Source organism: Pelmatolapia mariae, linkage group LG6 (genome assembly GCF_036321145.2).
Source record: "Pelmatolapia mariae isolate MD_Pm_ZW linkage group LG6, Pm_UMD_F_2, whole genome shotgun sequence".
Classification (NCBI taxonomy): Eukaryota; Metazoa; Chordata; class Actinopteri; order Cichliformes; family Cichlidae; genus Pelmatolapia; species Pelmatolapia mariae.
Genome location: NC_086232.1, coordinates 1968760 through 1996522, shown reverse-complemented (window position 1 = coordinate 1996522; position 27763 = coordinate 1968760). Strand labels below are relative to the sequence as shown.

The following is a 27763-nucleotide window of genomic DNA, read 5'->3' as shown; positions in this document are numbered from 1 at the left end:
TGGGTGGGGTTTTATACTCAAATATTAAATTACAGTCACAAACAAACAAACAAAAACATAGTCACCTACACATTTTTCTCATGTGATGCAAGACTGCTTCAAAAACTATAACAAATGGTTTGGTATACCAGTGACATTTGTTTGTATTAAAACAACACACTCAAAAAGAAAATCCAACTCACACATTCCACAAAAGTCCTAAAAAGGAACTATGAAAAACAACAAACAAACTGACATTCAACATTTTAATAAATTATTATAAATCCTATAGGCAATGGCATCAGTAAAGATTGATCTATTTAAAATTGAGTAAAATTTATTCAATTTTGTGTGCCTACGTAGTACCAAACTAACATCTAGATCAAATAGTTTACCTGTAGGGAGTCATATAAATAAAAGAACAAGGGATTCTTCAAATTTGAGAACTGTAATAGGAGTAATATAAGAACATTGATCCAACATGACAGAAATCCATTTGTTTCAGACATTTCTTCGACGTTGTGTGCCAAAAAAAAAATACTGATGTTTTCACTAGCTTTTGGATTTCTGTGTGGTATCTAACAAGTGATAACAGCTTCAGTGTTCATGTAGAAACAAAATAGTACATTTATATGGACAGACCTGTATATTACAACTTTTCTTAAGTTCAGCCGCCAAATGCAGGAATAACTGAAGGATTAATCATTTTGTTAAATTTTGTCATTTGTGTGAAGTTGCTTTTTTTTCCTGCAGTGCATTGATGAAACACTTCAGAACATGTGAATAAGCTTTTCTTTGGACGAAATTGCGCACAGTTCATTATTCTTAAGATTATGACTTTCTTTACAGAGGACAATTACATTGAATTACTTGTGTTATTAAATTTTATATGCCTTGTCATTCCACCATTAGAACTCAGTTCTGGATTGAACTCTTCAGTGACCTGAGGGAGAGGCATCTTTTCAACGGCAGTCACGAACATAAATGCCTTCTACGATATGTCTTCCTCAATGTCTTGCAAAAAGAGCTTGACGAGTACAGAGATCTCTGGAACACTCACACCATCCGACCTGTGCGCCAATCTTGTTGTCCATCTGGTAAACCAGAAGCCATGTATCACCTGCCTCATAGGTATGTATTTAGTCCATGTATTTTATTTCATAGTTTTACTAAAATTTGTCTTCCTCAGTATAGTGTATTGTATGTGCAGGATACCTGTCCAGCTTGCTGTTATTCCATCTTTTGTTCATTTATAAAATGGTTCAGGAACAGTCCATCCCTTATGTGCACTCTTTTCTTTCTTGACCTAACCACTTGAGTTAAGTAAGCAGTATGTCATTTAGGTTTAACAATTTGCCCTAACTGTTACTCACTTTAGCAATTGAATAGTGTTTTGTTGTTTTCACCTTTTTGCTGAATAGAAATTAAAGCTGCCACTTGTGTTTTGCCATTAGTTCTGTTCTCTGACTTCATGCACATACGTTTTATTTTCATATTTTTTTCCAAAAAAATAAAAGAAAAAAGTTACACAATCATATTTTAACTTTGGATCACATCTTGGCTAAAAACGACAAATGTAGATATATGCATAATTAAGATTCTTTAAAATCACAATTTCCAGTACTGACTTTTAATTATAAGATTGACTTTGCGCTTTTGCTGTAACCTTGAAGGATAGTACCTGGAGAAGTGACTGAATTTGTTCATTTTTCTGACTGACCTAAGGTATGGTGGAAGAGAGTGTGGATTCCAAGTGCCTCAAGAAATCCTGCAGCAGTTTGATGACATTCTACCTGCTCAGTACAGTCTATGTGGGGACGACAATCTCCAGGTTCATTTCACAAACTTGGAAAGACAGAGTGAGCTCCCTCGACCAGTCAACTGGACTACTGCAGTTGAAAATTATATAACACTCAAAAATATGACTGGACTTTAGAAGTCAATGTAAAATCATCTGCTAGATGTGGCTACAATTACCACTGACACTAATTGTCACAAACCAACTTTAATGAGCATTTAGGTTAAAAAAATAGTACCATAGTTTGTATATAAATAGTTTCACTACCGTCAACTTTACAGTGTGTTCGCTTTCTACCTGAAGAAATCAAAAGACCATACGGTACAAAATAACTTGTTCCTTTTATTAGGTACTGTAACAAACACGTTGATTTGGAGATCTTTCTTTACAAACAAAGGTTTACAAAAGCATTCTGCAATACCTGTATTTATGTGGGGTTTTCTTTCTTTTTTTTTAACTCAAAGAACAACTTGCATATCTTACAAAAAATGTAATGGATGCCATAATCCATGGCTTCTTGGAAGTCCTTATAACTGTGTAACACTGGGATTTTGATAGTATTTGCACAGACATCTGCTGCAGGGAAGCGTGAAGTGGTCTGGAAAAGAAGCTGTGGCTTTGGCTGAATTGCTGCAGGAGGAATTTCCCTCAGTCCAGTTGCAAACATAAGGATGTCTTCAAGATACAGACTTCCATTTCTCTCTGAAAATGTAAAGAGAAAAGTAGTTATTTCTAATGATAATAAACAGGAAAAAGGGGCCATTACACTTTGCTGACATAAATGTGCTCATTTCAACATTTTCAACCAAATTTAATACCTTCTACAGAAAGCAGATAGTCTTGCCAGTAGCTTAGTACTCTTGTCTCCTCTTGACGCCTAGAGCTGCCAGGTGGACCAAATTGCACATGAAAGATGTTCTCCAGAAGATCAGCTGTCAGCCTAGTCTCAGTGTAGCACATGAATGAGAAGAAGAGTGAAGGATGCTGTTCCAGGGCGTTTAGAAAATCCAGTGTTGCTAGACCCTCTCTGAAACTAGAAAACAGTCTCATTTTTAATAAAATGTTTAATGTTTTTTGTGCAAGCAAGCAAAAATTCACATGGGAAAATACTGTGTTAAGAAAGTAACCAACATTCTTATCTAGCTAAGACACTCATCCTGCTACAAAAAAAGAAGTCCTCCTGAAAAAGGTCTTGCATTTAGAATATATTTTTTCCGTCCTTTAAATTTCACTGGAATAAAAAAAGTAACAATTTATTCTTCTGAAAAGATTTTGTTAAATGGGCACATAATAGTCTGAATTCTATACCTTTGGATGGAAAGATGATTTCGGTGGATGAAGTACCACTGAATGTAATCCGCTACTACCTTCTTCTTATCCTCCAGTGTCCTCATGAATCGATAGCATCCTGCTGTCTGGAGCATGCTTGAGTGTTTTTCTGAGATTACTCGGAGCTCACTTAGAGATGTTGCATTCTTTATCTAAAGAGAAAAATATATATTACACACACACATACACATGCACAAGTGACATCCTTCGCATGCTGTCTATTAATGTGCAATTTAACACAGTCTTGGATTACACAATCAGTAATCATTAAGTAATCAGTAATCATTTCAGGCATCAGTTAGTTACCAAGATTATGTTAAGTGGATAACTGAAATTAAATGTAGATTTTTGCATTTATTGGCGTTTTTCATAATCATAACATCACAAATTTACCTCTAGTAGAGGCTTCTTGATTTCTTCATCTGGTATATCATCAATTGGTGCCTCGAATGTCTTATCTTTTCCAACAAGGTACATAAAGAAGTTTGGAGATAAACAACATGGCCCTGGACCACCATGGACAATGGAAACTGCAATCATTCTTCCAATGTAGAAATATTCATTTTCATCTGCAGCTAAAGATAAAGACATTACATTATAATAAAGTAATTTTGACCATGGAAAAAAATGTGAAAAAAATAGATACCTTTACTATGAAATGTGAGATATTTGGCATAGTCTTTTCCTTCGAATATTCTTCTCGTCCTTATGGCTTCCAAAAAAAGGGTGAGAAATTCTGGAGTAGGCCCACCTGTGTCGATTGCCTCTTCAGCCAGCCCCACGTCATCAGAGAATTTCACCATCATGCCAGAGTTGGGACTATATGAAGACCTTCTGAAGCCTCGGTAGGCACCATCCCAGACATTGGCTCGGTTAATGTTGAATCTGCTACAGGAGGTTTTGTTGATCTTCAGAGCCAGATTTGAGATGACATCTGCAGCCGTCAATCCATCAGGTTCATCACTGTAGAATGAGTCAGTGAAAAGCAACTAAATATTTACACTATTTAAACTTTATGTATTTTTTTTTTGTTTAATATCTTTTAAGAAATTTTTCTTGCTTTATCAATTGGCCTTTTTCTGTTAATTCATTTTAAAAAGCAAAATAGTAATATGAAGAACAATCATCAGCAACCAAATAATTTTAAGAATCTTTTTTTTTCTGAATTCAATCATCAGCAGAATAACTTCACAGGAACAGTTCAGCTATGTTTGCTCCTGTAAAAGGTTAGGATCAAAAATAGCAGCAGTACCCAGCACTATTTTTAGTAAACAAATATTTGATAAATAGGTTAACTGCAAGCCACACATTATGGGTTTATTGTTCTTATTCAAGATATGAAAATGACCAGTTTTCCTTTTGCAACTCCTCTCCCTCAGCATCTGAAGAACTGCTGTCAATAATGACAGGTGCATAGATATTGGTATAGATACTGTCAAAGAAGAGTAAAAACAGAAGATTAAAATACATTTTATGTAATAGTAATTCTGACTCTACATTTGGCTGGGTTGGGTCTGAAGTACTTCACCGTGACTGAATTTGTAGAGTAGATAGAGAGCCTCTATAATTTAAAAACAACAACAACAACAACAACAACAACAACAACAACAAAACGGTTTCACTGGGCGAATTACTTTATAATTATTTTCAAGATATATCATTTTATATTCTTTAAATTTTAGAATCACAATCAGAATCATAATACTTCATTGATCCCTAGGGGAAATCATGTAATTTTATAACTTAAGACTAACTTGTAACTTGTAGTATGTTCTCCTGATGTGGATGCCATTTGAGATTCTGTACCACACTGAACCTTCAGCATAAACACAAACACAACACAATACCATAACAACTGCAGATGTAATGGCATGCAAATGAAACTTAACAATTAAATTTGCAACATTGTTATACAAAAGAGTATTATATACTTGCACATCAGATGTTTGGGATATTGAAGGTGACCTATAAAATATAGATCCAATGATTAAAAAGAAAGTGTTATAAAACATAACATGCTTTTGTGGCCATCAAATGCTCGCATTAAAGTGTTAAGAACATTAGATGTTTATATACCTGCCACAGAGGCCAGATCAATGTGCTAGAAGGTAACTTACCGACGTATAGGCTCTGGTGTACTGCTTTCTGGACTTGACCAAAGCTGTCAGATAAAATCATCAAACACCAAACTCGTTGATTATGGCTGCTCCGATTCTTACCACTATATATATAACGATAGAATGATATTAATCTTATATTCAGACATTGAATGCATTATGCCGGAACTGAGAGCACTAACATCTCCAACTAATGAATCCTTGAGATTTACATACCACTGTGTCAGAGAGGGGTGACGTAACGGGTGGTACCCTAACGATAACTTCATCATCCTCCTCATCTTCTGAAGCACTAACATCTGTGGAAACGTATGAAATACTTTGGTTAAAATCTTCAACACAGTAATCACAAGATTCTTTAACAATATGACTATAAAAAAGAATTAATTAACTCACATTCTGACAAAAAGTCCTCAAGTGTGCAGACAAATAGTGTAATTCTTTGGTAAGACTTGCCAACGGCCTCTTTGTAGAGTTCAATCGTAAAGGGTGTGTCAGCTCCTGGAATATTTTTTATTTGAGAGCCATCAGGGTAGAGCAGGATGTATTCTACATCTTTCATATCTTGGTTGAAATCTTTCAGTTTTTTAATGGAGAGGGCATAGCCTAACATACGAAATAGGAAAAGAATGATGTGTAATCTATTTTTTTCAACAAAGTAACTGTATTCTGAATACCACCTATTTAAACAGTAACTGTAACGGAATACAGTTACTCATATTTTGTATTTTAAACATGTGACAGTGTTACATGTATTTCGTTACTCCCAAACACTGCAAACATATCTGTAGTATTATTAGAATCATGAGATTACAACACATTTACCTCTCCTCCACTTCTTTGAAGTGTCTCCCAGTCGCACTGGTTAGCATGTTTTGGTTCGTGCAACTGGTCCGTCGGGTTATTGTCTCCCCGGGAACATTTCCGTTGTGTCTTTTCCTATTTCCGTTGTGCTTTGTGTGCTTTTGCAGTGTTTTTCTTTTTGCAGCATTTTTCTTTTTGCAGGTGTTTTTCTTTTTGCAGCATTTTTCTTTTTGCAGCGTTTTTCTTTTTGCAGGTTTTTTTCTTTTTGCAGCATTTTTCTTTTTGCAGGTGTTTTTCTTTTTGCAGCGTTTTTCTTTTTGCAGGTGTTTTTCTTTTTGCAGCATTTTTCTTTTTGCAGCGTTTTTCTTTTTGCAGGTTTTTTTCTTTTTGCAGGTGTTTTTCTTTTTGCAAGTGTTTTTATTTTTGCAGGTGTTTTTCTTTTTGCAGCATTTTTCTTTTTGCAAGTGTTTTCTGAAGTTGCAGTCCGTTTGGCCTCTCAGGGCCACCGTAAATAAATACTCATAGAGAAAATGGCGGCCGTTACAACCTATGTCTGAAAATGTACAGTTTAATGCATCGGTCAAATCACTCGACTGCAGGTACACGACGCCCAGCTGGAAACACTTCACACAGGTCGAGTTGGCCGAGATTCTCAGAATTTACAGAAAATTCACTATTTTGCGATATATATGGTTATATGGTTATCGGGATATGGGATTTTGGTCATATCGCACAGCTCTACCTGAAACGAATGAGCAATGCTGCAGCAGTTACATTGATATTTTGTTTGCCCTCTAATGCTTTAACATGGGAGTCTGTCGAGACTGACTTATTACAGTCTCCAGTGGCTGCAGGAGGAACACCAGGTTTGTTGTTTGTGTTTTCATTTTTCTCTGGTTGTTTATGTAATGGTTTTTCTCATAAAGTTGTTTACGATGGCCTGCTTTTACAGCAGATTGGCTTCACCACCAGATCATTAACATTAACATGAACGTGACCTGCTGTGAACCATGATGAAGGAACCTGTCATCACACCTTCAGCCATCACAATAAACTGACACATATTCAATTATTCGCTTTTTTTTTACCCAAAAACCTTTTTCTTCCAAAAATGTGCAGCAAAGGGAGACAAACGGAAAAAACTCAACTAAAAACAGAGAAAATGTTCTGTTAATTAACATTATGTACAGAAAGTTGTACACCAGGAAACATAATATTTGTTTCCTGGAACACCCGTAATGCAGAACAAAGGCTTCATAGTTTTCACTAAAACCACAACTAAGTTTAAGGAGATGTTTTATTTCACTGAAGTACAAATGGAAAAGAAGCTGCTCACACTGCTTATCATGGATTCATATCACCCATATTGTTGGTATTTAAAAACTAACTGTGACTGTGAAACAAAGAAAAATTACATTGAAATAAAATGAAAGTTAAAAACTGAATCAAAGCTAATATAAAGTAAGCAGCTCTATTAACTGTGATACACACAGTGATTGATGGAGAGCAGATACGTCTCACAGCTGCTTTCCAAACCAAACAGGTCGTCACATTAATCTGTGTTTTAGCCCTCATCATCAAGCTAAAGACGAGCTAAAAAAACACCGCCAGTCCTCCTTCCCCGCTGTTATTACCTGCAGTCTCACTTTATAGTGGAACGATGTGCTCCTGAGTGTTTTCACCCTCTGAGCCTTACCTGATGCAGGTGTGTGCAGAGAGCTCTTACCTTGGGTCAGGAGCATCAGCCCAGCAGCCAAACAGATCACTTTGTAGAAAGCTATCACTGTAAAATCTATACCCCCAGACCTGCTGAGGCATAAATAACCATCCTCTCTCCTCCTCCTCCTCCATGTCTGCATCCAACACACCTCTCTCTGACACGCTCAACACCTCACTGCAGCTCACCTGATCCTCCTCACATCAGACACGCTGTATTAACAAGAATTTCAGGTTTCAGGCAACAATGTTGAACTTTTTATTAATGATTCACTTTGTTAGGATTAATTATTCATTTCACATCAGGAAACTAAAGTCACAGATGTTTTTCATTTGTTTGCAGTTTGATCAAAGAGACATTTCCCCTCACCAGGACTTTACTTACCTAAGAAACTGAAGGACAAATAAGATCGAGGGGAATGTGTAACGTTCTTCCGTCTTCAGCTTCCACCATTTCATCCCTGCTTCAAGCAAACAGCTTTTGTGAACTGAGTGAAAGGCCATCGTTTATTTGTTAACGCTGGTGTGGGGCACATGTATTATCTTCATAATACCTTTGTTTTGCTACTCTGATGCAGATTTGAAGTAGCTACTTCTCACTAGTTAGTCATTAACTGAGCAGTTTAGTCAGTTCAGATTAGACCCGCACCTCTTAAAGTATACTACTGCCTCATGCTTTACCTGGTAAGTACTAAATAACAGCTTGTTTACTGTTCTCCTTTGGTTTCAAAAATCAAGACTTCTCAGAATGTCCAAAATTAAACTCTCATACTATACAACTCTGAACACTAAGCATAAGTGCACATTTTTGAACTATTTGGTGCAGAAACAAACCCCCAAGTTTAAACAGTGCAAGATTTTTCCCTTTATTTCACATTGTCTCTATGAGGGATGGGGTACACTACCCAACCCCTCTGCGTAAGTGTGGGGATTCTTCTGCCCCGTTGCTCACTCAGTTCCTAGCTCTATGAGCAAACACTGTCTTTCAGAAATGCTGGAGGCCTCCTAGACCTGGGTGGGATTTGGCTCCCAGCTTCAGGAGTCTGCTGGCTGGCCTCCTGTGGGACAGTGTCTGGACCTGATACACTCAATAGAAGTCTCTGGTGCCCCAGGTGTCTGTGTAGGATGGTAACGGTTTCTTCTCAGTATGCACTTTGCTGTCTCGATGTTGTAGGATGTGTAGGACTTGGTGAGTGTGCCCTTGTCACAGCGGGGTGCGCCGGTGTGATTGTTAGAGCAGGACCCAAGAGCAGACGCAGGCGAAGAGACGTAACCTGACTTTAACAAAAGGCGAGCCTTTAGTATTGCTGTTGACAGAAGGCAAACAAAAGCCGACGACACCAGGGTCCAAACAAAAACAGTTCCGGAAACCGGCCGTGCGGAAGGCAGCGGTGGCGAAGGAGCAGTTCTGGAAGCTGCCCGCAAAGCCAGCGGCAGCAAAGGAGGTGAAGCAAATCCGGGGGCCAACCGTGCGGAAGGCACCAGCAGCAACGCAGTTCAGGAGGTCGCCCACGACAGCCACGATGTCCAGCCAGTGGCCTGGAAAGTGGCCGGCGATGTTGAGGTTGCGAACATGGACAAACCCACTGTGCTACACGTGGACGAACAGGACGTGGGCCGGGCGGTGGCGTGACCAAAGCAGGACCAGACGAGGCAGGACCAGACGAGGCAGGACCAGACAAGGCAGGACCAGATGGTGGCGCTGCAGGCAACAGCGTGGAAGCTGCTGGTGGAGGTACTGCAGGCGACGGCTGAACAGACTCACCAAAGCCGTCAGCAGACACGAGATGCTGGCCGGGTTCACCAGAACTCCCAGCTGACGAGGCGTGAGGTTGGCTGCGCTCTCCTGAAGCCCCAGCTAAGGTAAACGGTGACGCGGGGGCTGCTGGGTGCTGGGCTGGCTGACCTGAGCCCTTAGCAGAAGCTGATGCAGGACCAGCAGGTACGGAGACCCCAGGCAAAACAGACAGCTGGGCAGTGGGCTGCACTAACAGCTGAGCTGTTAACTGAACAGGGAGCTGAGCTGCTAAATGTACTGGAAACTGAATGAAAATGAAAAATGCTTGAGCCAGTGACAGCACCTGTGACTGAGATAGAGGTAAAACTAGAGACTGAGCAGGTGGCTGAACAGCAGCCTGCGCTAAGGGCTGAGCAGCGCCCTGTGCTAAAGGCTGAGGAAAAACAGGCTGTTGAAGCATAATCCCACACTTAGGTGAAAAACAGTCCATAGTGCCCACAATCTTTAAACAAGAATCCATGAAGTGAGTAGTGTTAATGATCACCGATCCAGCAGTCTTTAAGTCCTCAGAGTCTGATTCAGTTTTAATCGGCCTAAAGGCAAATGGTCCAGTCTCTTCAGTTACAGAAGAATCCAACATATGCTTGTTGAACCCAATCAGTGACAGTTTTTTAAAGTTCAGAGGGGCTGGTTCAGCCACATGGAAAACAGGAATTACAACCTGGCCCACAAAAACATGACTTAGACCTTTATGGTGAGGCTCCTGGGCAAACATTAAATACTCAGGTATGTCTCCAACTAATGGCATCTTAGTAGCATGACTGTGATATGTTGGACAGACAGGGTTTGCTTGAACTCACACCTGAAGTGATCTGTAGCTTCGGAGTGTATCGTGTGTAGAGACAGATACAAGAAAAACAGTGCTCGAACCATTAGGTGAGGCAGGTAACACTTCAGGCTATGAGCAGTGTTGGGCAAGTTACTTTGAAAAAGTAATTCATTATAGTTACTCCTTCAAAAAAGTAACTGAGTTAGTAACTGAGTTACAAGATTTTAAAAGTAATTAATTACTTGAAAAGTAACTATAATGTTTCTTAAAAAAAAAAAGTTTAACCCTCTGGGGTCCAGGGTATAATTGGCCATTTTTAACTACTTTTGATGTTTCCTCTACATTTCACCTTTAAAAACTATTTACTTTGCCTTGTTTGGTATCATTCTTTTCAGCACAACCTCACGTGTCTGAATTTACAGTTATGTTTTCATTTTGACTGTATTAACACAATTGATCTAAAATCAGACAAAAAACATAAAATCCGAGTAGAAAGTTATATTTTGTTACTGTAACGACCACAAACATGTTTATTGAATCATATTTCATAACTTTAAATGCAAATATAAATTGTCAATTTTAAAATCATATGCACAAGTTTTGCAAACAACAAAGTTATTTGGAGCCATTTACCTTTTACCCTTTTTAATAACAGCAGCAGGTGTATCACTCCTCCTGTTTTCATTCAGCAGTCACCTCATTGTTCTGACACACAACACAAAACACAACACTACACACTAACTACACAAGACGACACATTAACTACACACTCCAAACACGCTAAACGTCACAAATCTCTCACATCTCAAAACTCTCTCTCTCTCTCTCTCTCTCTCTCTCTGTCACTCCTAAATCTTCCCCCTCTTCCTAAACAACCAAATGTCATGTTGCCATATCATTTTTTGATTGGTCGACATGGTGCATTTTTCCACCAACACGAACGGGCTGATTTTGGTTTGATTTTTTATTTTTTGGGTCATAAGCAGAGAGTGCTTGCTGTGCTGTCCTTAGACAGTAAACATGAAACTATTGAGGAAAAACACGTGTATATATTGTTTATCATGACTCTGGTTTTACTGGCCTATCAACACAATTTAAAAACTGGCACCTTGTTGCTTTGTCTTTAAGTGGTCATGTGATTGGCTTACCACGACTACTTTATTCTTCCTCAGTCAAACAGCAGCACTCATGCCATTGTTTTGCCCCCTGAGCTCCAGCTGTTGTGCTAGACAGTGATCGTGATTACCGTCCGCGGGAGCGCGCAGCTGCTTAAAGCTGTAGCGCCCAGATTACTTACAGCTACTTCCTGCAGCTGATATAAGATGCGGTAAGCTGAACACAGCTTCAACCGTCTGTTTGTTGAAAAATAGTAACGCGACCGCATTTTCTTGTTAGTAACTGTAACGGCGTTGTAACGATAGAAATAGTAATTAGTTAGATTACTTGTGTTGGAGTCAAATTGTTAAATGTTGTCATTGTGTTACTTAAATTTGTAAGTCTTAGTTCAAGCAGCATGATCAAAGACATTCCTTTGTCTCTGAAGGCTGAAGTGTTTTATTATAGACACATCCTATCTGAAGGTTCTGTTTGCTTGTGCAGTAAACTTCCTGCTTTTATGACCCTTTTGGTGAGCAGGAGGTCACACAAACGCACCCCCAAACACAAACACACACACTCATATACATACACACGTGCTTACACGTGCACACACATACACACATAGTGCCTTGTCTTTTGTAACCATAGGGGGGGTTTTACAATGGGAGGTGCTTGTGTGTGCTGTAACTGTTTTCAATAAAAGGCGGCAAGCGGAGGCCGGGGTCGAGGTCGTCTGTGGTTGGATTCAGAGTGCTTTCCTGAGACACCGACCGGGGCCTCCCTTGCTAGCAAGTAAAATCAATCGATTGCTGATTGTCTTGCTTCTTTGTCATTAACGGGAATAAGTTTCTAAACCAGCGGGGCCTGTGGAAGCGCAGACCCAACAACTTGTTACTGAAAAAAGTAACGCCGTTAGTAACGCCGTTACTTGTAACGCCAGCTGAGGAAGAAACTTTCCTAGGTGATTCACCATGCCCAGGAAGCGTCTCACCTCACTTATGTTGCTGGGCTCATCTATGGAACTGACAGCACGCACCTTGTCGGGATCTGCGCTAACCCCCGATGCCTCAATGACCTGCCCCAGGAACTTTATCCTGTTCTTGGAGAACTCACACTTGTCGTTCAATGTTACTCCAGCCTCCTGCAGTCGAACCAGTGCTTTTCACAGTCTCTCATCATGCTCTGCTTGTGACGTCCTCCAGATGAGCACATCATCCATCTGGCAGAGGACTCCTTCTAAGCCCTCAAGAATGCGTGCCATCCGTTTCTGGAAGTGTTCTGGGGCTGATGAGGTTGTGAGCAAAGAAGAGTCCCTGGATAGGGGAATCTGCCAAAATCCTGCATTGGCATCCAGCTTTGAAACACTTTTGCTCCTGCAAGCTGTCCTAGTGTGTGTTCGACTGAAGGGAGTGGAAGTTTCACTTTCATGACATATTTGTTTAGTTCAGTGAGATCGCTACATATTCTCACCTTGCTGTGCGCTTAGGAACCACCACCATAGGTGGGCTCCTCCACCTTGGAAATGACACCCTGCTGCTCCATACGGCTCCCCTCTAACCTTTGGTAAGAGAAGAAGAGTGATTTGCCTAGGGGTCAAGAGGGAAAACGGCTGCGCCCCTGGTTTCAGAACAATATTATACTCCCCCTCCTTTTTTCCTAGTCTGCTGAAAAGCTTGGGGAATTCTTGTTTGACTGCATCAATGGAGACTAAGCAAATATGATTCACTCTGCTGTAGTGCCACTGCAGCATGCCCGCTCAGCAGCGGTCTGCATAAACCCTGACATAAACGTCTTCTTTGATTTTGTGGTTGTTCTTGCTGAGAGTGGCTGTGAACATACCTTTTACCTTCAGACATGTTCCTCCTGGGCCCTGCAGAGCCCTCTTGTGCTTTTCCAATCTCCCCAACTGATGCTGTGTGTAGAAAGTCTCTGGGACTGCTGTGACATCTGCTCCGGTGTTGATTTTAAAGAGTGTGTTGCATTTGTCCACATTTATCTCTGTTACCCATGGACTCTCTTTGGTTTCCACAGAGAGGGAACCCAAGAAAGCGACCTCATCATCTGTATCGCCGTTCTCTGAAACTGTTGCAGCATTGACTTCACACAGTTTTTTATGTCTGCACATTCTGGTAAAATGTCCTTTTTTCTTACAGTAATTACATGCAGCTTCCATCGCTGGCATTGTTGAAGATTGTGACCTTTTATGTCTCCTAATCTTCTGCATTGTGTCTGTTTTTCTTTCTGTGTTTTGGTGGTTTGTTTATGTAGCGGTGTCAGCTGCTTGGGACGTGCCCCTTCTTGCCCCTTAGCATGAACATGATTCAGTTGTCAGTTGGTAATATCCATAGCTGGACTGAATTTATTTCATTCATAAGGTTAGTTAGTTTCCAACCGTCCCGGAAAAAACGGAATCGTCTCGTATTCAGAGAAAATATTCGTGTTGAGCTGAAAAGGAACGCAATTTGTCCCGTACTTCAGCTAGAATGAAAAAGACACAAAGCTGGATTTATTCTGTGTCCTTACGCTACAGCTGTTTCTTCTTCTCTCATTCTCTCTCCCTCTCTCCCCTGTTGTTATTTCAATCATGAAACTGATCAATGATCAGCTGATCGTCTCTCTTGTTTGTTTATCGTCCACTTTGCGCCAGAAAGAAGAAACCAGCGGATGTCGCGCTAAATAGCAGGAGCACGTTTAAGCTTGATCAGCTGTTGTTAGAATTTATTTGATATTAATTTCTAGTATCAGCTGATGTTTGCTGGAGCCACAGCTGTAAAAGCTGCTGGTCATGATGTCGGTTTGGATATGTGGTGAGAGGGAAACATGAAGATGAAACCAGGAGATGTCCTTACTGAATCATCAGAGCTGAACAGGTGATGGAGAAACAGGTTTACCTTTTAGGTGACATGAATGAGTTGAAGGGAAGTTATGAACTGTTTCTGAGAGACAAATAACACCAGCATCCTTTTCTACGTAGCTGACAGCTGGTAACTGTGCAGGGGCGGGTCTAGGAAAGTTTTGCCAGGGGGCCAGGTAGGGCATTAACAGGGAAAGGGGGGCACAAAGAAATACTTTTCTTTCTTATTCTCATTTAAAATGTCTATTTTTTAATAAATAATTATCTGAATCTTACAACAAACTTTTTCATCTGATGTAAAATGTATAGAAATCCATTATTGTACATAGTAATTTTTTTTCAGGGTCCCATCATAATTTCTTCAGAAGTAAGTACTGTATATGATGCCAGTATTTCCCACATTTTCTAGATTCTGTACCAGTACTGTGTGTAAAATGCCATCAAAAAGTCAATTAAGTTTTATTCTTTCTCACCTGTCTTTCTGTCTCCTTTCACTTTTTAAAGGTTGCCATGTTAGAAAAAATATTTTGCGCTGCCATGCTGTTTATTGATGTGGTAAATAAATAGTTTATGAAAATATATCTAAATCTGTCATTTATTATTTTTAATATTCAGTAATGATCATGTCTCATCTCTAGTCTTCTCTGTCTTAATTTCAGGTTTCCTCCATGTGTTGTAGATAGTTCAGGAGGTTAACTCGACCAAGCAGTCTTTGGGTTTCGGCTAAGTACTGTTTAGAATACCAGAATAGGGAGGATGGTGTAGTTTATTAGATTGATACATATATACCAACAGGACAGTGTACATCACTGTGACAACAGCATTTGTTTTCATTCAAAGGCTTTATGGTTTTTCCTATAATACCTGGTGGGCCGGTCTCTAGTCAAAATGCCCGGGCCGATTTTTTGTCCCAGTCCAGCCCTGGTAATATCCATTTTAAAGTTAATGTTTAGCATCTCTTGTTGCTTCTTTACAAGCTCACTTTGTCAGGCTCTGTTGAGCCCTTTCTCTAGCGTTAGTTCTGGATCCATTTGTAGCTGTTCTGACAATCGTTTGTCTTTCAGACCCACGACAAATCTGTCTCACACCATTTCGTCATGCAGAGTCCCATATCCACAATGTTCTGCCAGACAATGCAGTGCAGTATGGAAGCTATCACTGACTCACCCGTCTCTTGTTGATGCTGGTTAAAATTTTGCTCACTCAAATATGATGTTTCTGCGGGCTACGAAGTGAGCCTCCAACCTCCTCTTAACGGTCTCATAATCGCTCGCCTCCTCGGGAGTCAGGTGCAAGGATACCAATATGTCCTCTGCCTCCTCACCCATAGTGTAGATAAGGGGGTTCAGTTGATTTTTGTCTGCTTGCGTCTCCAATCCAGACGCGATGCAAAATCTGTCAAAATGCTTTATCCATTTATCCAGTCATCAGAACTAAAAGTAAACTTCTCCGGCGGGGTGACTTGAAACTGACTCATGTCGTCACGTCTGTTTTCGTGCAGCTCCTCCCTGGCTGACCTCTAACCTAGCCCCAACGCTGAAAACTTTCGCTTATCCCCAACTTTCCAGTTTTCTTCTGACACCATGTTCTGTTATTGGAGGTTATGGGTGTTATCAAACTGGAGGCATAACTCACAGAAACATGAGACCATGGCTGTGTCCCAATCCAGAGACCGCACGCTTCGGAGTACGCATTTTGAGACCTATTACGTCACAGCGACGCGACGACGGCTGTCCCAATCCGAAGTGTACTTCAAATGCGCTGTCGACTTACCCAAATTTGAAGTGTGGTCCGGTGTACACTTCGTGGTCCCATATATCCCACAATTCATAGCACGGTGGTGGGTGTGGATAATTTTGCCGAAAAATACGGTAGAGGGCTGAAGAGTGAACTGTCAAAAGTAAGTACTGAATATGATGTCACTTATTTATGTGCGAATGTTTAATAACGAAGAACATTAAAACATTACTGTTGGCCACATGTGGGGAAAGTTATGTGACATTAGTGATGTTTGTACTAACTTGGTTTTAAAGCCTTTACTTTAAAATATACGCCGTTCAATAGTCGACCTTAATCTTACAGAGAATGTGATGATTTCATGGATAATTAAAGTCAGTCATATATCCACAAACACAACAAGCTGAAAGTCAGTGATGCTGCTCGGTTTGCAGTCCTGAATATCACGGCACAAGCAGGATTCACTGCACTGTTAATGTTAGCTATGTTATATTGCTGCCTCTGTTCGGTGGTGTCGAGCCAAACGGACTTTAACGTGTGTTTGAACGAGCTGACGGTTCACTCGTTAAGCTAAAAGAAAGATGCTTTAATCACAGGAGTCACACATGTGTCCACTGTACCATCTGGAACTCTTCTTGTTTAGCACTCGTAATAACACAAACACTAAATCCTCCTTCTCTTGTGCTGTTTTGTAGCAGTGTATACACCTGAGACTGTCACCTGTCTGTCTGTCCTGCACTCTCTCTCTGTTTCTTTCTCTCTGATTGTGGAATAAAAGTATGAACATGTATTTATAAGTTACACTTGTGTTTGAATCCTGCAGCTTATCACACATTTGATTTCCATGTGTGACAACTGCAAGTGTCCAGAGTGAGGACAGACTGAGGGACCCACTGCTGCACATCATCTGTGAGGCTTTGCACCCCTGATGATCCACCAGGACAAACTCAGCAGTGTGTGAGGAAGAGGAGGAGGAAGAGCCAGCAGCAGCTGACAGATGGAGAGAATAGACAGACTGTTCCCTGTTTGTGAAGGACTGCTAGGAAAGTTTAAAATCACTAATTGTCTGTCCTGAATCAGTCTTATTAGGTAATGTTCAAATAATGTTATCATTCCAGTGTTTTCAGTGTGGGAGAAAGTACTCAGGGCCTTCAAGTTACACACTATGAAAGGCAGCAACAAGTTTAATATTCAGAAACCTAAAGTATGTATCAGCAGCAGAATGGAGCTAAAAATAAATGTTTGTTTCAGTTCTATGAAGCTTTGAGTATTTTGGATTAGTAGCACTGCTGTGTTTGTTGCATCATATTGCTGTAATTGTTTATATGCTTTATATATTCTGAGGTAAGTTGATCTATAGTGTTACATCATATTCTATAAGGATGTTATGTGTTTGTACACTTTCTGCCCAGTTTGACCCATTTAGCAGAAGTCAGCCTGTTTAAGGCTCTGATATCTATTCTGTATGACTTAAAGCAGTTATGACATGGTCTGATTTTCTCACCCAATAAAGGAATATTTCATATATCAGTCTACTCTTTGTTTATCAGAAACAGTTTTCACAGCTCGTACATTTGCTTTTTACACATATATGTAAGCATTGAGCCAAATGTAATAATGCCAACAAACTGAACGAATAATATTTGTCTCTTATATATAATACATCTGTATATACACTGTCACAGATACTTGTCTTTGAGTGAAGATTTAAGGTGATAGGAAATATAAATAACTGCAACTTGAATCTTTGACACAGAGTTCAAGCTCACTGTTGTTATAATTAATAATGATTAATATAATAATAACTTATTATTATTATTACATTATAACATATTATATTTACATTACCACAGTGAGATGATTTTAGTCTCATGAACAACATTAGCTAATTGTTATTTACTAACTAATCTTGAAATGACTGTTCAGTACAGAAATGAAGCCCAACAATCATGTTTTTCAGCCTCAGATACTCAACAAATCAAAGTGATGTCATGACAAAAATGATTGACCAAAAAAACATTTTTTCTCCTTCATTTCTGTCAAACAATACTGTATGAAACGTTTCTCGCGGTTAGTATCTTGGTTGCTGGGCAACCTGAGCAGGGCGACGAAGGCCAGACCGTCCCATTTCACGAGCCTCTCACTTCCGCACTTCCCGTACTTATAGTACGCACCGTACGTAGTACGCGAACTGCGCGTACTTCAAGCGTGCGGTCGCTGGATTGGGACACAGCCCATTACTCCAGTGAGTGTCCTTTATTATTTTCCTACCTCTTAACACTTACCTGATACTACACATTCTACACAGTGGCCGTTTATCAATGCCCAAGTACGCGAGTACGTACTCGCGTTCTCGGTGAGTACGTACCCGCCGAGAACGCACGGGAGTACGTACCCGCCGAGAACGCGAGCACGGACTCGTGGGCCGTTTCTCAATTCTCAAGTACGCGAGCACGGACTCGTGATTTGTACAGTCGGAACACCAGCGTACGTGATGATGTCACAGGTCCGGAGTTTTTACTGCCGTCCCCTCTTAATTTAACTGTGAGTAACATGTTATGAAGCTTAACTTTAATCACAGCCAAACCGATTTACTCAGGAACAAATAAAACACTGAAATAAACCAAACATTAACATTTAGAAGTGATCTAAGTGACTTATATATCATTGTTAACCTCAGTAGTGAAACCTCTATTAATAAAAATAGTGTACATGTACATACGTGTACATACCTTAATAAAAACAAGCAGGTGAGATGTTAGAACGCTTTTATTTCTATTCTAGTGGACACTCAATACTATAGACAGCTGCTGGGGTTTCTTTAACCTGAGTAGTGAGAAGACCGCGAGCGGTTTGGGGGGGGGTTGGAAACGATGTGCCGGGAGTCTGCTGTTGAGTTTTGGACGAAATGCATTCTGGGATATTTAGCTGTCCCAAGTCTACACCGATGCATGCGCGATAAAACGGGCGGATCGAGAACACATCCGGGACTTTTTCGCGTTCTCGGCGTGATGCGTACTTCGAATTGGAACAGTACTTGGTCTCCGACTGATGACGTATCACGAGTACACGAGAACGCAAGTACGCACAAGTACGCATATTGATAAACGCCCAATACCTTTGTCTCTACAGGTTCTTTGGCTTTTTGTGGCTGGGAATCGATCATGTGATCGGTGTAACACTGATGCAGGTGAGCTGATCCAGAGTGGTGGTGTTGTGCTCACTGGTGTGGATTACTGGAAATAAATAAAGTAAAAAAGAAATCAAACTTAAAAATGACCAGAAAATATGAGGCGCTCCTGTTTGTGGGTATGAAGAAGGGGGTGTTTTTAGAAACTGGTTCTCATGAAACACTGAGATGGTAACATTATGCAAAGGATGTTGTACTGCAGGAAATATGTAATGTTCCCTAAAAGAATGCGTTCATGTCTGACACCAAACTGGATCTACCAGTTATACCAATAAAAACAAAATAACGAAGTGTTAAACACAGGTAAATTTACAAGTATGTGCACATTCATATTAGCAGTGCTAGGAAATGTATCTACAGTATGATTAATCACTTTTTCTTTAGTTTAAGTAGTTCAGTCTGTTACTGTTATTGTTTTGGAGCAAATGTAACCCACATCATTTCTTTAGGGATAATTAAAGTATTCTGATTCTGCTATGGATGACAAAGACACCCCATTCTGCATTTGCTCAGTGAACTCAGAGATGACCTGGAAGTCAGACGACACCAGCAGCAACAAAACGTCCTGCAACTCGTCACTTTTTGGTGTCGGGTTCTTTTCAGCAAACTGTGGCTCCTGTGGCGGGAATTTAACAGCGGAACAGCTAAAGATCGGAGTGAGTGGAGGGACGACAACGTTGACTTTGGACCATATCCTGAAACTAATCAGGCCTTGAATGAACGTCAGTCTGATCAAAAAATTTATGTTAAGTTCATAAATACATTTTTATTTACATTTCCAGTTTTACACACACACACACACACACACCTACACACACATCCTGTTTTCTTTTATCAAATAAATCCAGGTGATAAACATTGCGGTGGTTCTCTTTAAACCAGCAGTAACTTTGTAGAAGTCGACTTTTTTCTATCAGGTGTTTTTCCTTCTCTGTTTTTTCCTTGAAGAGATGAAAATCATCTTAATACAACAATACTACAGAACATGAAGTTGCACTGCTCGTGCATCCGAGCCTGTCACTTACTGAAGCCTGTTTCCATTAATACAACTCTCTGCCAGAACGTACACCTGTGGAACTTATATTTATATGACTTTCTGATTATAATAAACAAACTGTGCTGTTAAACTTTCAGGGTACGTGTAGTGAATCTGTCCGAATGTTAGCTGAGGAGAAGAAACTATAAAAGGTGAAAATGTGCCAAACACAGGTAACAATGATCACCTGACAGGAGTCCTTTCCTCCTGCACATAACCCAGCGCTCCATAGTCACAGTTACACTGCCGGTTTCCCACAACAGGAACATCCACCTCCATCAGGTTTTGTAGAGGAGGAAGGAACACTGAAGGGGTAAAATACATATATCAGTTTAATAAAGAGCGTGTGTGTCATGGTCCTGGGTCATGTGACCCAGTGTTTTTGAGTTTCATGTTATTTTGTTATTTCATCTGTATTCCAGTTTGTTTTCAGTTATCTAGTTATTCGGTCAGGCCTAGTTTGCAGTTTAGTTCATGGTTTATCAGGTTCCCCTTGTGTCAGGTCTAGTTTCCTGTTTTATTTTTCTAAAAGCTCTTGTGTTCTGTGTTCATGTGCTTAGTTGTACTCTCCCCTGTCCTGTCATTAGGTTCATGTATGTCAGCTGTTTGCCCTCGTGTGTTTTTCCTCTTCCCCTAATCACCTCCTGTGTATTTAAGTCCTCTGTTTTCCTTGCCATAGTCATGGTCACTGTCATAGTTAGCTTTCATAGTTTGTTCCCAGTTTAGCTTTCTGTTTAGTTATTGCTCTTGTGCTGCTCTCGTTCTCGTTTGTTTTATTCGTGTTCATCAGCCACAATAAAAGGCTCGCTTTTTGTTTACAGTTTTTTACAGACGCTAGGACACATTTCTCAATACTTAGGTCACTTTTGCAAAACTCCTCACACAGTGAGCACAACAGAAGTCTATGTGGGCTAAACTGAGGATCAGTTATCATTGTTTTGGCACAAAATGCATTCAATGACTACATCTCTCAAATTTCATGAATTATTTTCTCACTCAGACACAACAACTGCCAAAAATCTTTGTATGTACAGGACATTTTGCACGTACTTACATACTGTTTGCAAAACTGTTAAACTTATGGTCAAAACAATAACATAATGCAAAACTGAATAAGACAGCAAAATTCAACAGCAATATTTTATTGAAACATATTTTAAATCTAAAAATGCAGTTTAACCAGCCACAGCTGATTCTCATTGTAGATGAACATCTACACAGATGTTACTCCTTCAATTTCATTACAAAAGGAGACAACTGCTGAATAGGTTTGTTTTGTGATGTAAACATGGACCCAGCCAGAAATGGAGAAGTGGCTGCAAGAGGAAGAAGAGTGGCTGGGAGGGGGCGAGGAATACGTATGCGTGGTGGAGGAAGAATAAGAGGAAGATCAAGAGCTGTAGTCTCAGATGAGATCAGAGCTACTGTAATTGATCATGTAGTAAATCATGGTCACTCAATGAGAGAGGCTGGTCAGAGAGTGCAGCCAAATCTGCAACGCTCTACAGTGGCATCTATTGTTAGAGTTTTCCGGCAAACCAACAGGTAACTTGTATTCTGCAAGGGCATTTGCACATTTCAGAAGTAAATAAGCTTTTGTGTAATTGTTGTTGCATTTCTGCTTAGGACTCAACGGTTACCTCACACAGGAGGGAGAGGACGGATGTTCACTGATGTGCAGGAAACTGCCATTGTTGATATGGTCATCAGAAACAATGGGATAAAACTCACTGAAATTAGACACAGAGTCTTGGCAGACAACGTTACTTTCGCAAATATCCACAGTGTAAGCATAACAACAATTTCTAGAGTCCTGAAAAAACATCAGGTCAGGATGAAACAGTTGTACACTGTGCCTTTTGAGAGGAACTCTGAACATGTCAAGCAACTCAGGAACCAGTATGTCCAGGTAAGATCACAATAAAATACAGATCAGTTTCTGAACAAAACCAAACACACACAAAGACAATTTTTACAAATTTACTACTGTAACAGCTTATGTTGCCTTGTGGATTTATGTTAGAGAGTCATGGAGATTGAAGGCAGGCAAACACACCACATTTTCATCTTTGTGGATGAGGCAGGTTTCAACTTGGCCAAAGCACGGCGACGAGGGAGGAATGTGATTGGGAAGAGAGCCACAGTGAATGTCCCGGGCCAGACGGGTGCCAACATCACAATGTGTGCAGCAATATCCACTGACGGACTGCTGTTACACAGACCACTAATTGGGCCATACAACACTGAACGGCTCCTTGCGTTCCTGCATGATCTCTATGGAAGGGTTGTGCTAGGTGAGGAAAGGGATGCGGAGAGAAGGAATCAGCCAACATTTATAATTGTATGGGACAATGTGGCATTTCATCACTCCCGTGCAGTCACCGAGTGGTTTGCAGCCCATCCCAGAATGGAGTCTCTTTTCCTCCCACCTTACTCTCCATTCCTCAACCCCATAGAGGAATTCTTTTCCTCATGGCGGTGGAAGGTTTACGACCATCATCCACATGATCAAATGTCCCTCCTGGATGCAATGAATGCTGGATGCCTGGAGATATCAGCAGAAGATTGCCAGGGATGGATCAGGCATGCCAGAAGATTCTTTCCTAGGTGTATTGCCCTAGATGACATAAGATGTGATGTGGATGGGAACCTGTGGCCAAATGGAGAAGACCGAGTAGATTAGCATTACTATTGTATGTGTATCAGTGGATGGTGTGTATACAAATTCTTGTATTTTGGGATTACTTAGTGCAAAAAAATAAAAATACATAAACAAATATTAACGAATTCGGCATGATGTCTGATTCATTCCAGTAACATATATTGAAATTATAAACGGAGATGTGTCCTTGTTTTACACAAGACAACACTGTGTAATGCTACATGTTGTTAGTGTTTTTTAGGTCATTGTTTTGTGGGTGACAAAGTGTGTTTGTCGGCTGTCAACCTTTGCTAGTGTTCTGGAAGAATGAGTTTATTTGAGACCTGAATAAAGTGTTTTGGTAGTTGTAGTGCATTCTGAATGTGAAATGAACTGCTTTGCCAAGCTGAAGGTCAGTTAGGAGAATTGTGTGAAGAGTTTTGCAAAGGTGATTGAGTATTGAGAAATGTGTCCTAGCGTCTGTAAAAAACTGTAAGTTCACTCCCGTCTCCTCACTTGTGTTCGCACCTGGGTCCACCACACACACACCTCCACACGGTCTGTCTCCACAAACCGTGACAGTGTGACCGATTAAAGGTACAAACCAGAACAGTAAAGAAAAGATGGGTCCACTTCCGGGGATTTATTCTGGTGGTTAAAAAGTTTTACCTCAAAGAATTTCTCACTTTCAGCGGTCACATGACAGAAAGCTGTATATATCGAACCACCAGTCAGATCTGATTAAAAAAATTTTAGAAGATGCTTGGACAGTTTTTTAAAGCGTTTTTGACGTTCTGTTTGTACCACCATCTTTGATGTTCCAGAAATTTCCCAAATATTTCAATTAAGATTCTTTTAGTGTTTTATAAAATCTGTTTCCCCTCACATGTCCCCCCCACACACACGTGCACAGGTTATACATCAAAAACTAAACTGCATGAGGACAGTTTCTTTCTTCTTTTTCTTCTTTTTTTTTTTTTTAACAAACATTTCATTTCCAGTTGTCACAGAAATTCTGTTTTTGTTTTTTTGTAAATTCATAAATCATAGTTTCTGAAACTTATTCAGACTTCCCTTCAGATACAGAATCCTGAAATAAGCAGACAGTTGCCTCCTTCATGATACTTTGGAGAAGCTGTTTGTTTCCTGTCATCCTCAGAATGAAATGAATCCTCAGACAATATTAATCTGTTCTAACCAGTGACTCAAATTCTAGGACTTTGATTGGGTGTCACTGAGCACTGATTAGAGGGGGTGATGCTATTGGCCATTCTAAGTAAGACTGTTAATTTTAAGTGTTCTACTTTTTCAGTAATATGTTAATTATGGGGGAATCTTTAACATGTACAGATATATTTATGTGTTATGTTTTGTTTTTTCCAGTTTTAAAATAGTGGTAAAACTCCAGTGGGCGGCTGCATCTTTGTAGGTAGTTTTGTGTGTGTGTGTGTGTGTGTGTGTGTGTGTGTGTGTGTGTCTGTGTGTGTGTCTGTGTGTGTGTGTGTGTGTGTCCAGTCACTGAGTGTTCAGGAGTGGGCTTGATAGATTGGGGGAAGAAACTGTTCCACAGTCTGGCAGTGAGGGCCCGGGTGCTCTGGTACCTCTCGCCAGAAGACAGCAGGGTGAAGAGTGTGTGTGAGGGGTGTGTGAGGTCCTCCACAATGCTGGTGGCTTTGTGGATCCAGCAGCTGCGATGACTGTCTGTGATGGAGTGAAGTGAGGCTCCAATGATGTTCTCAGCTGCTCTGACCATCTGCTGTAGGGTACTGTGATCTGATACGGTGCAGTTACCATACAGACAGTGATGCAGCTGCTCCATTAGGAGACTGACAGACAATACACTAGGCCACGTAAAACCAGAGTCATGATAAACAATATATACACGTGTTTTTTCCTCAATAGTTTCATGTTTACTGTCTAAGGACAGCACAGCAAGCACTCTCCAATCAAACCAATCGACCAATCAAAAAATGATATGGCAACATGATATTTGGTTGTTTAGGAAGAGGGGGAAGATTTAGGAGTGATGGCGAGAGAGAGAGAGAGAGAAAGAGAGAGAGAGAGCAGAAAAAGAGAGAGAGCGAGTTTTGAGATGTGAGAGATTTGTGACGTTTAGCGTGTTTGGAGTGTGTAGTTTATGTGTTGTCTTGTGTAGTTAGTGTGTAGTGTTGTGGATAGTTTTGTGTTGTGTGTCAGAACAATGAGGCGACTGCTGAATGAAAACAGGAGGAGTGATACACCTGCTGCTGTTATTAAAAAGGGTAAAAGGTAAATGGCTGCAAATAACTTTGTTGTTTGCAAAATGTGCATATAATTTTAAAACTGACAATTTATATTTGCATTTAAAGTTATGAAATATGATTCAATAAACATGTTTGTGGTCGTTACAGTAAAAAACATAACTGTAAATTCAGACACGTGAGGTTGTGCTGAAAAGAATGACACCAAACAAGACAAAGTAAATAGTTTTTAAAGGTGAAATGTGGAGGAAACATAGTTAAAAATGGCCAATTATACCCTGGACCCCAGAGGGTTAAACTTTTTTTTAAAGTAACACAATAGTTACTTTTCAAGTAATTAATTACTTTTAGAATCTTGTAACTCAGTTACTTTTTTGAAGAAGTAACTAGTAACTATAATTAATTACTTTTTCAAAGTAACTTGCCCAACACTGGTGGTAAATCTCAGCGTGGTGTGCAGTGTCTGAGGAAACAAGTGGAGACAAAAGACCAAATGTCACACACAGTTTCTGCAAGTCATGTCCTTAACAAATAAAAAACAAAATCCAGCAAGAGTGATGCATCTCACCCTTCAGCTGGTCCATCTACTGTTTACATGCACCTCTCAGTGGGAGGTGGTTATCAAGAAGCCATTCTTAAGGAAAGGAAATGGGTTAAAATACACGAGACCTGAACTGAAGCTCAGCAGCAGTGGGTGTGACAGATTAATCTAAATGTGAAAGTTTAGCTTCAGTGAACAGTGAGCTATGTGTAAAACACGCTCGAGGCTCTGTCACGGTTTGCATTTCAGTCAGTGGTCTTCAGGACTTTGTCAAAACTGCTGGAATTATGAATGCAGACAGTGTGGATAGATTTTGATCCACTATGCAGTACTGTCTATCTGTTATCTGTTGGGTGGATGTAGCTCAGGAGGCAGAGCAGGCAGAGCAGAGCTGGTTTGATCCCTGGCTGCTCCAGTCTGCATACCAAAAGTCTCCTCTCTGATGTGATCATGTGAGTGTTTAACGGTTAGCACTTCAGCAATGAAAAAATTTAAATGGCACCAAATCACAACAACAGCTGAATCAGCCAGCTTATACTGTGAGGTGAATACCCAACAACAATAACTGTCTGAAGTGTGAGGGCTCTGAGAGAGTAGAGCAGTGCTATGGTGCTGCCTCTGTGACCCCGTGTGTGTTTTCTGCTTTCATTTATATTCTTTGATTTAATATTATTCCTGGTTCTGTTTCCCGGCCTTCCCCGTGTCCATGTTCTGTGTGTAGGTTCTGTCTCTGTGTGTCTTCATCTGTGTCCCACTCGTGTCTCTTGCTGCCTCTGTTCCCTGCATCAGTCAGTCTGTGTCTTAGTGTCTCATGTTTCCTGTTTTATTTTGATAGTCCCTCGTCCTGTGTTCAGTGCGTGGTTTTGCTTCCTCCCTGCCTCATTAGGTCAGATCTGTTTCAGGTGTGTTTCCCAGCCCCTCTTTGCTCTGTGTTCTCTGCTTGTTTAGTTCAGTTTTTGCATCACTGAACTTCAACAATAAAGCTGCCTTTTCTAGTTTTGTCTATGAATCTGCATTTTGGGTCCTCCAGTCCTGCCCGCTTCACACAGTACACAACATATGTAAGAATCAGGCCACTCCCCAAGCATCTGATTGGCTTCATGCTTCATCATGACAGTGACCCCAAACACACTGTCAGAGCAATAAAAGCATACCTGGACATACAGCAGAACCATAGCAGTCATGGATTGGTCTGGTCCAGGTCCAAAACCTGGACCTCAGTATCACTGAAGCAGTGTTGGATCATCTCTTTGAAGGTTCTCAGTCATCCAGGTCATCGTAGTCTAAGGAGCTTGGAAAGAAAAGCGTCTGGACTTCTTTAAGTTGCTTGAAGACGTTTCACCTCTCGTCCGAGAAGCTTCTTCAGTTCTAAGGGTCAAATGGTGGAGAGTCCCAGATTTCAGATCTGTGGGAGTTTCCCCCCAAAGAGGGACAAAAGGACCCCCTGATGATCCTCTACCTAATCACATGAGCCAAGGTGTGAAAATGGGTGTGGTGTTTCTGTCTGAGTGTGTTGCTGGGTCTGAAGTACACTGGGATGTCGTGCTTGGAGTTTCTCTGATACACCGGCTACATAGGGGATGACAATGTTGTTGCGTCTGTCTTTCTTATCCTCCCTCGATGGTGTCTGATCTTCTTTTCTGTGCCTCTTTGCCGACTTTATAAACGCCCAGTTAGGATAACTGCATGTTTTGAGTGCTTCCTTTACGTGTGTGTGTTCCTTCTTTTTCCCTTCAGGCTTAGAGGGAACCTGTTCTGCCCGGTGGTGTAGGGTCCTGATTACTCCAAGTTTGTGTTCCAGAGGGTGATGGGAGTCAAAGAGGAGGTACTGGTCCGTGTGTGTGGGCTTCCGGTAAACTTCAATGTTGAGGTTGCCATTCTCTTCAATGTGCACAGCGCAGTCCAGGAAAGGCAAGCAGTTATCCTTTGTGTCTTCCCTGGTGAACTTGATGTTTTTATCCACAGCGTTAATGTGCGCAGTGAAGGAGTCCACTTCTTGTGTCTTGATTTTGACCCAGGTGTCATCTACATATCTGTACCAGTGGCTGGGTACTCTTCCTTTGAAAGAGCCAAGAGCCTTCCTTTCCACTTCCTCCATATAAAGGTTGGCTACAAT

At 40.6% G+C, this 27763-nt stretch overlaps 2 protein-coding genes across 2 annotated transcripts; one reads left to right on the top strand and one right to left on the bottom strand.

The window, feature by feature from the left end:
• Positions 1-2122: 2122 nt before the first annotated feature.
• Positions 2123-6144, bottom strand: LOC134628390 (G2/M phase-specific E3 ubiquitin-protein ligase-like). Its single transcript, XM_063475055.1, has 10 exons — positions 6049-6144; positions 5620-5724; positions 5440-5522; positions 5224-5267; positions 5038-5071; positions 3753-4069; positions 3500-3681; positions 3086-3258; positions 2596-2810; positions 2123-2479 (listed from the first exon to the last, which is right to left on the bottom strand). Exons 3-10 carry the CDS (start codon positions 5520-5522, stop codon positions 2205-2207), a joined length of 1323 nt encoding a protein of 440 aa, XP_063331125.1. The 5' UTR covers positions 5620-5724; positions 6049-6144; the 3' UTR covers positions 2123-2204.
• Positions 6145-21644: 15500 nt separating this feature from the next.
• LOC134628389 (uncharacterized) lies at positions 21645-22987 on the top strand. Its single transcript, XM_063475054.1, has 3 exons — positions 21645-21770; positions 21852-22134; positions 22249-22987. The coding sequence occupies exons 1-3, from the start codon at positions 21685-21687 to the stop codon at positions 22906-22908; spliced, it is 1029 nt and encodes a 342-aa protein (XP_063331124.1). The 5' UTR covers positions 21645-21684; the 3' UTR covers positions 22909-22987.
• The last annotated feature ends 4776 nt before the right edge of the window (positions 22988-27763 follow it).

What these genes read in the sequence shown, in the direction of transcription:
- LOC134628390 (XM_063475055.1), bottom strand. Translation starts at nt 5,522, where the DNA reads ATGTTAGTGCTTCAGAAGATGAGGAGGATGATGAAGTTATCGTTAGGG. An exon ending in AATCATCTTTCCATCCAAAG is followed by an intron (nt 2,811 to 3,085) that starts GTATAGAATTCA and finishes ACTGTTTTCTAG; the next exon opens with TTTCAGAGAGGGTCTAGCAA. An exon ending in CTATCTGCTTTCTGTAGAAG is followed by an intron (nt 2,480 to 2,595) that starts GTATTAAATTTG and finishes TTACATTTTCAG; the next exon opens with AGAGAAATGGAAGTCTGTAT.
- LOC134628389 (XM_063475054.1), top strand. Translation starts at nt 21,685, where the DNA reads ATGAGAGAGGCTGGTCAGAGAGTGCAGCCAAATCTGCAACGCTCTACA. An exon ending in GTTTTCCGGCAAACCAACAG is followed by an intron (nt 21,771 to 21,851) that starts GTAACTTGTATT and finishes ATTTCTGCTTAG; the next exon opens with GACTCAACGGTTACCTCACA. An exon ending in TCAGGAACCAGTATGTCCAG is followed by an intron (nt 22,135 to 22,248) that starts GTAAGATCACAA and finishes GATTTATGTTAG; the next exon opens with AGAGTCATGGAGATTGAAGG.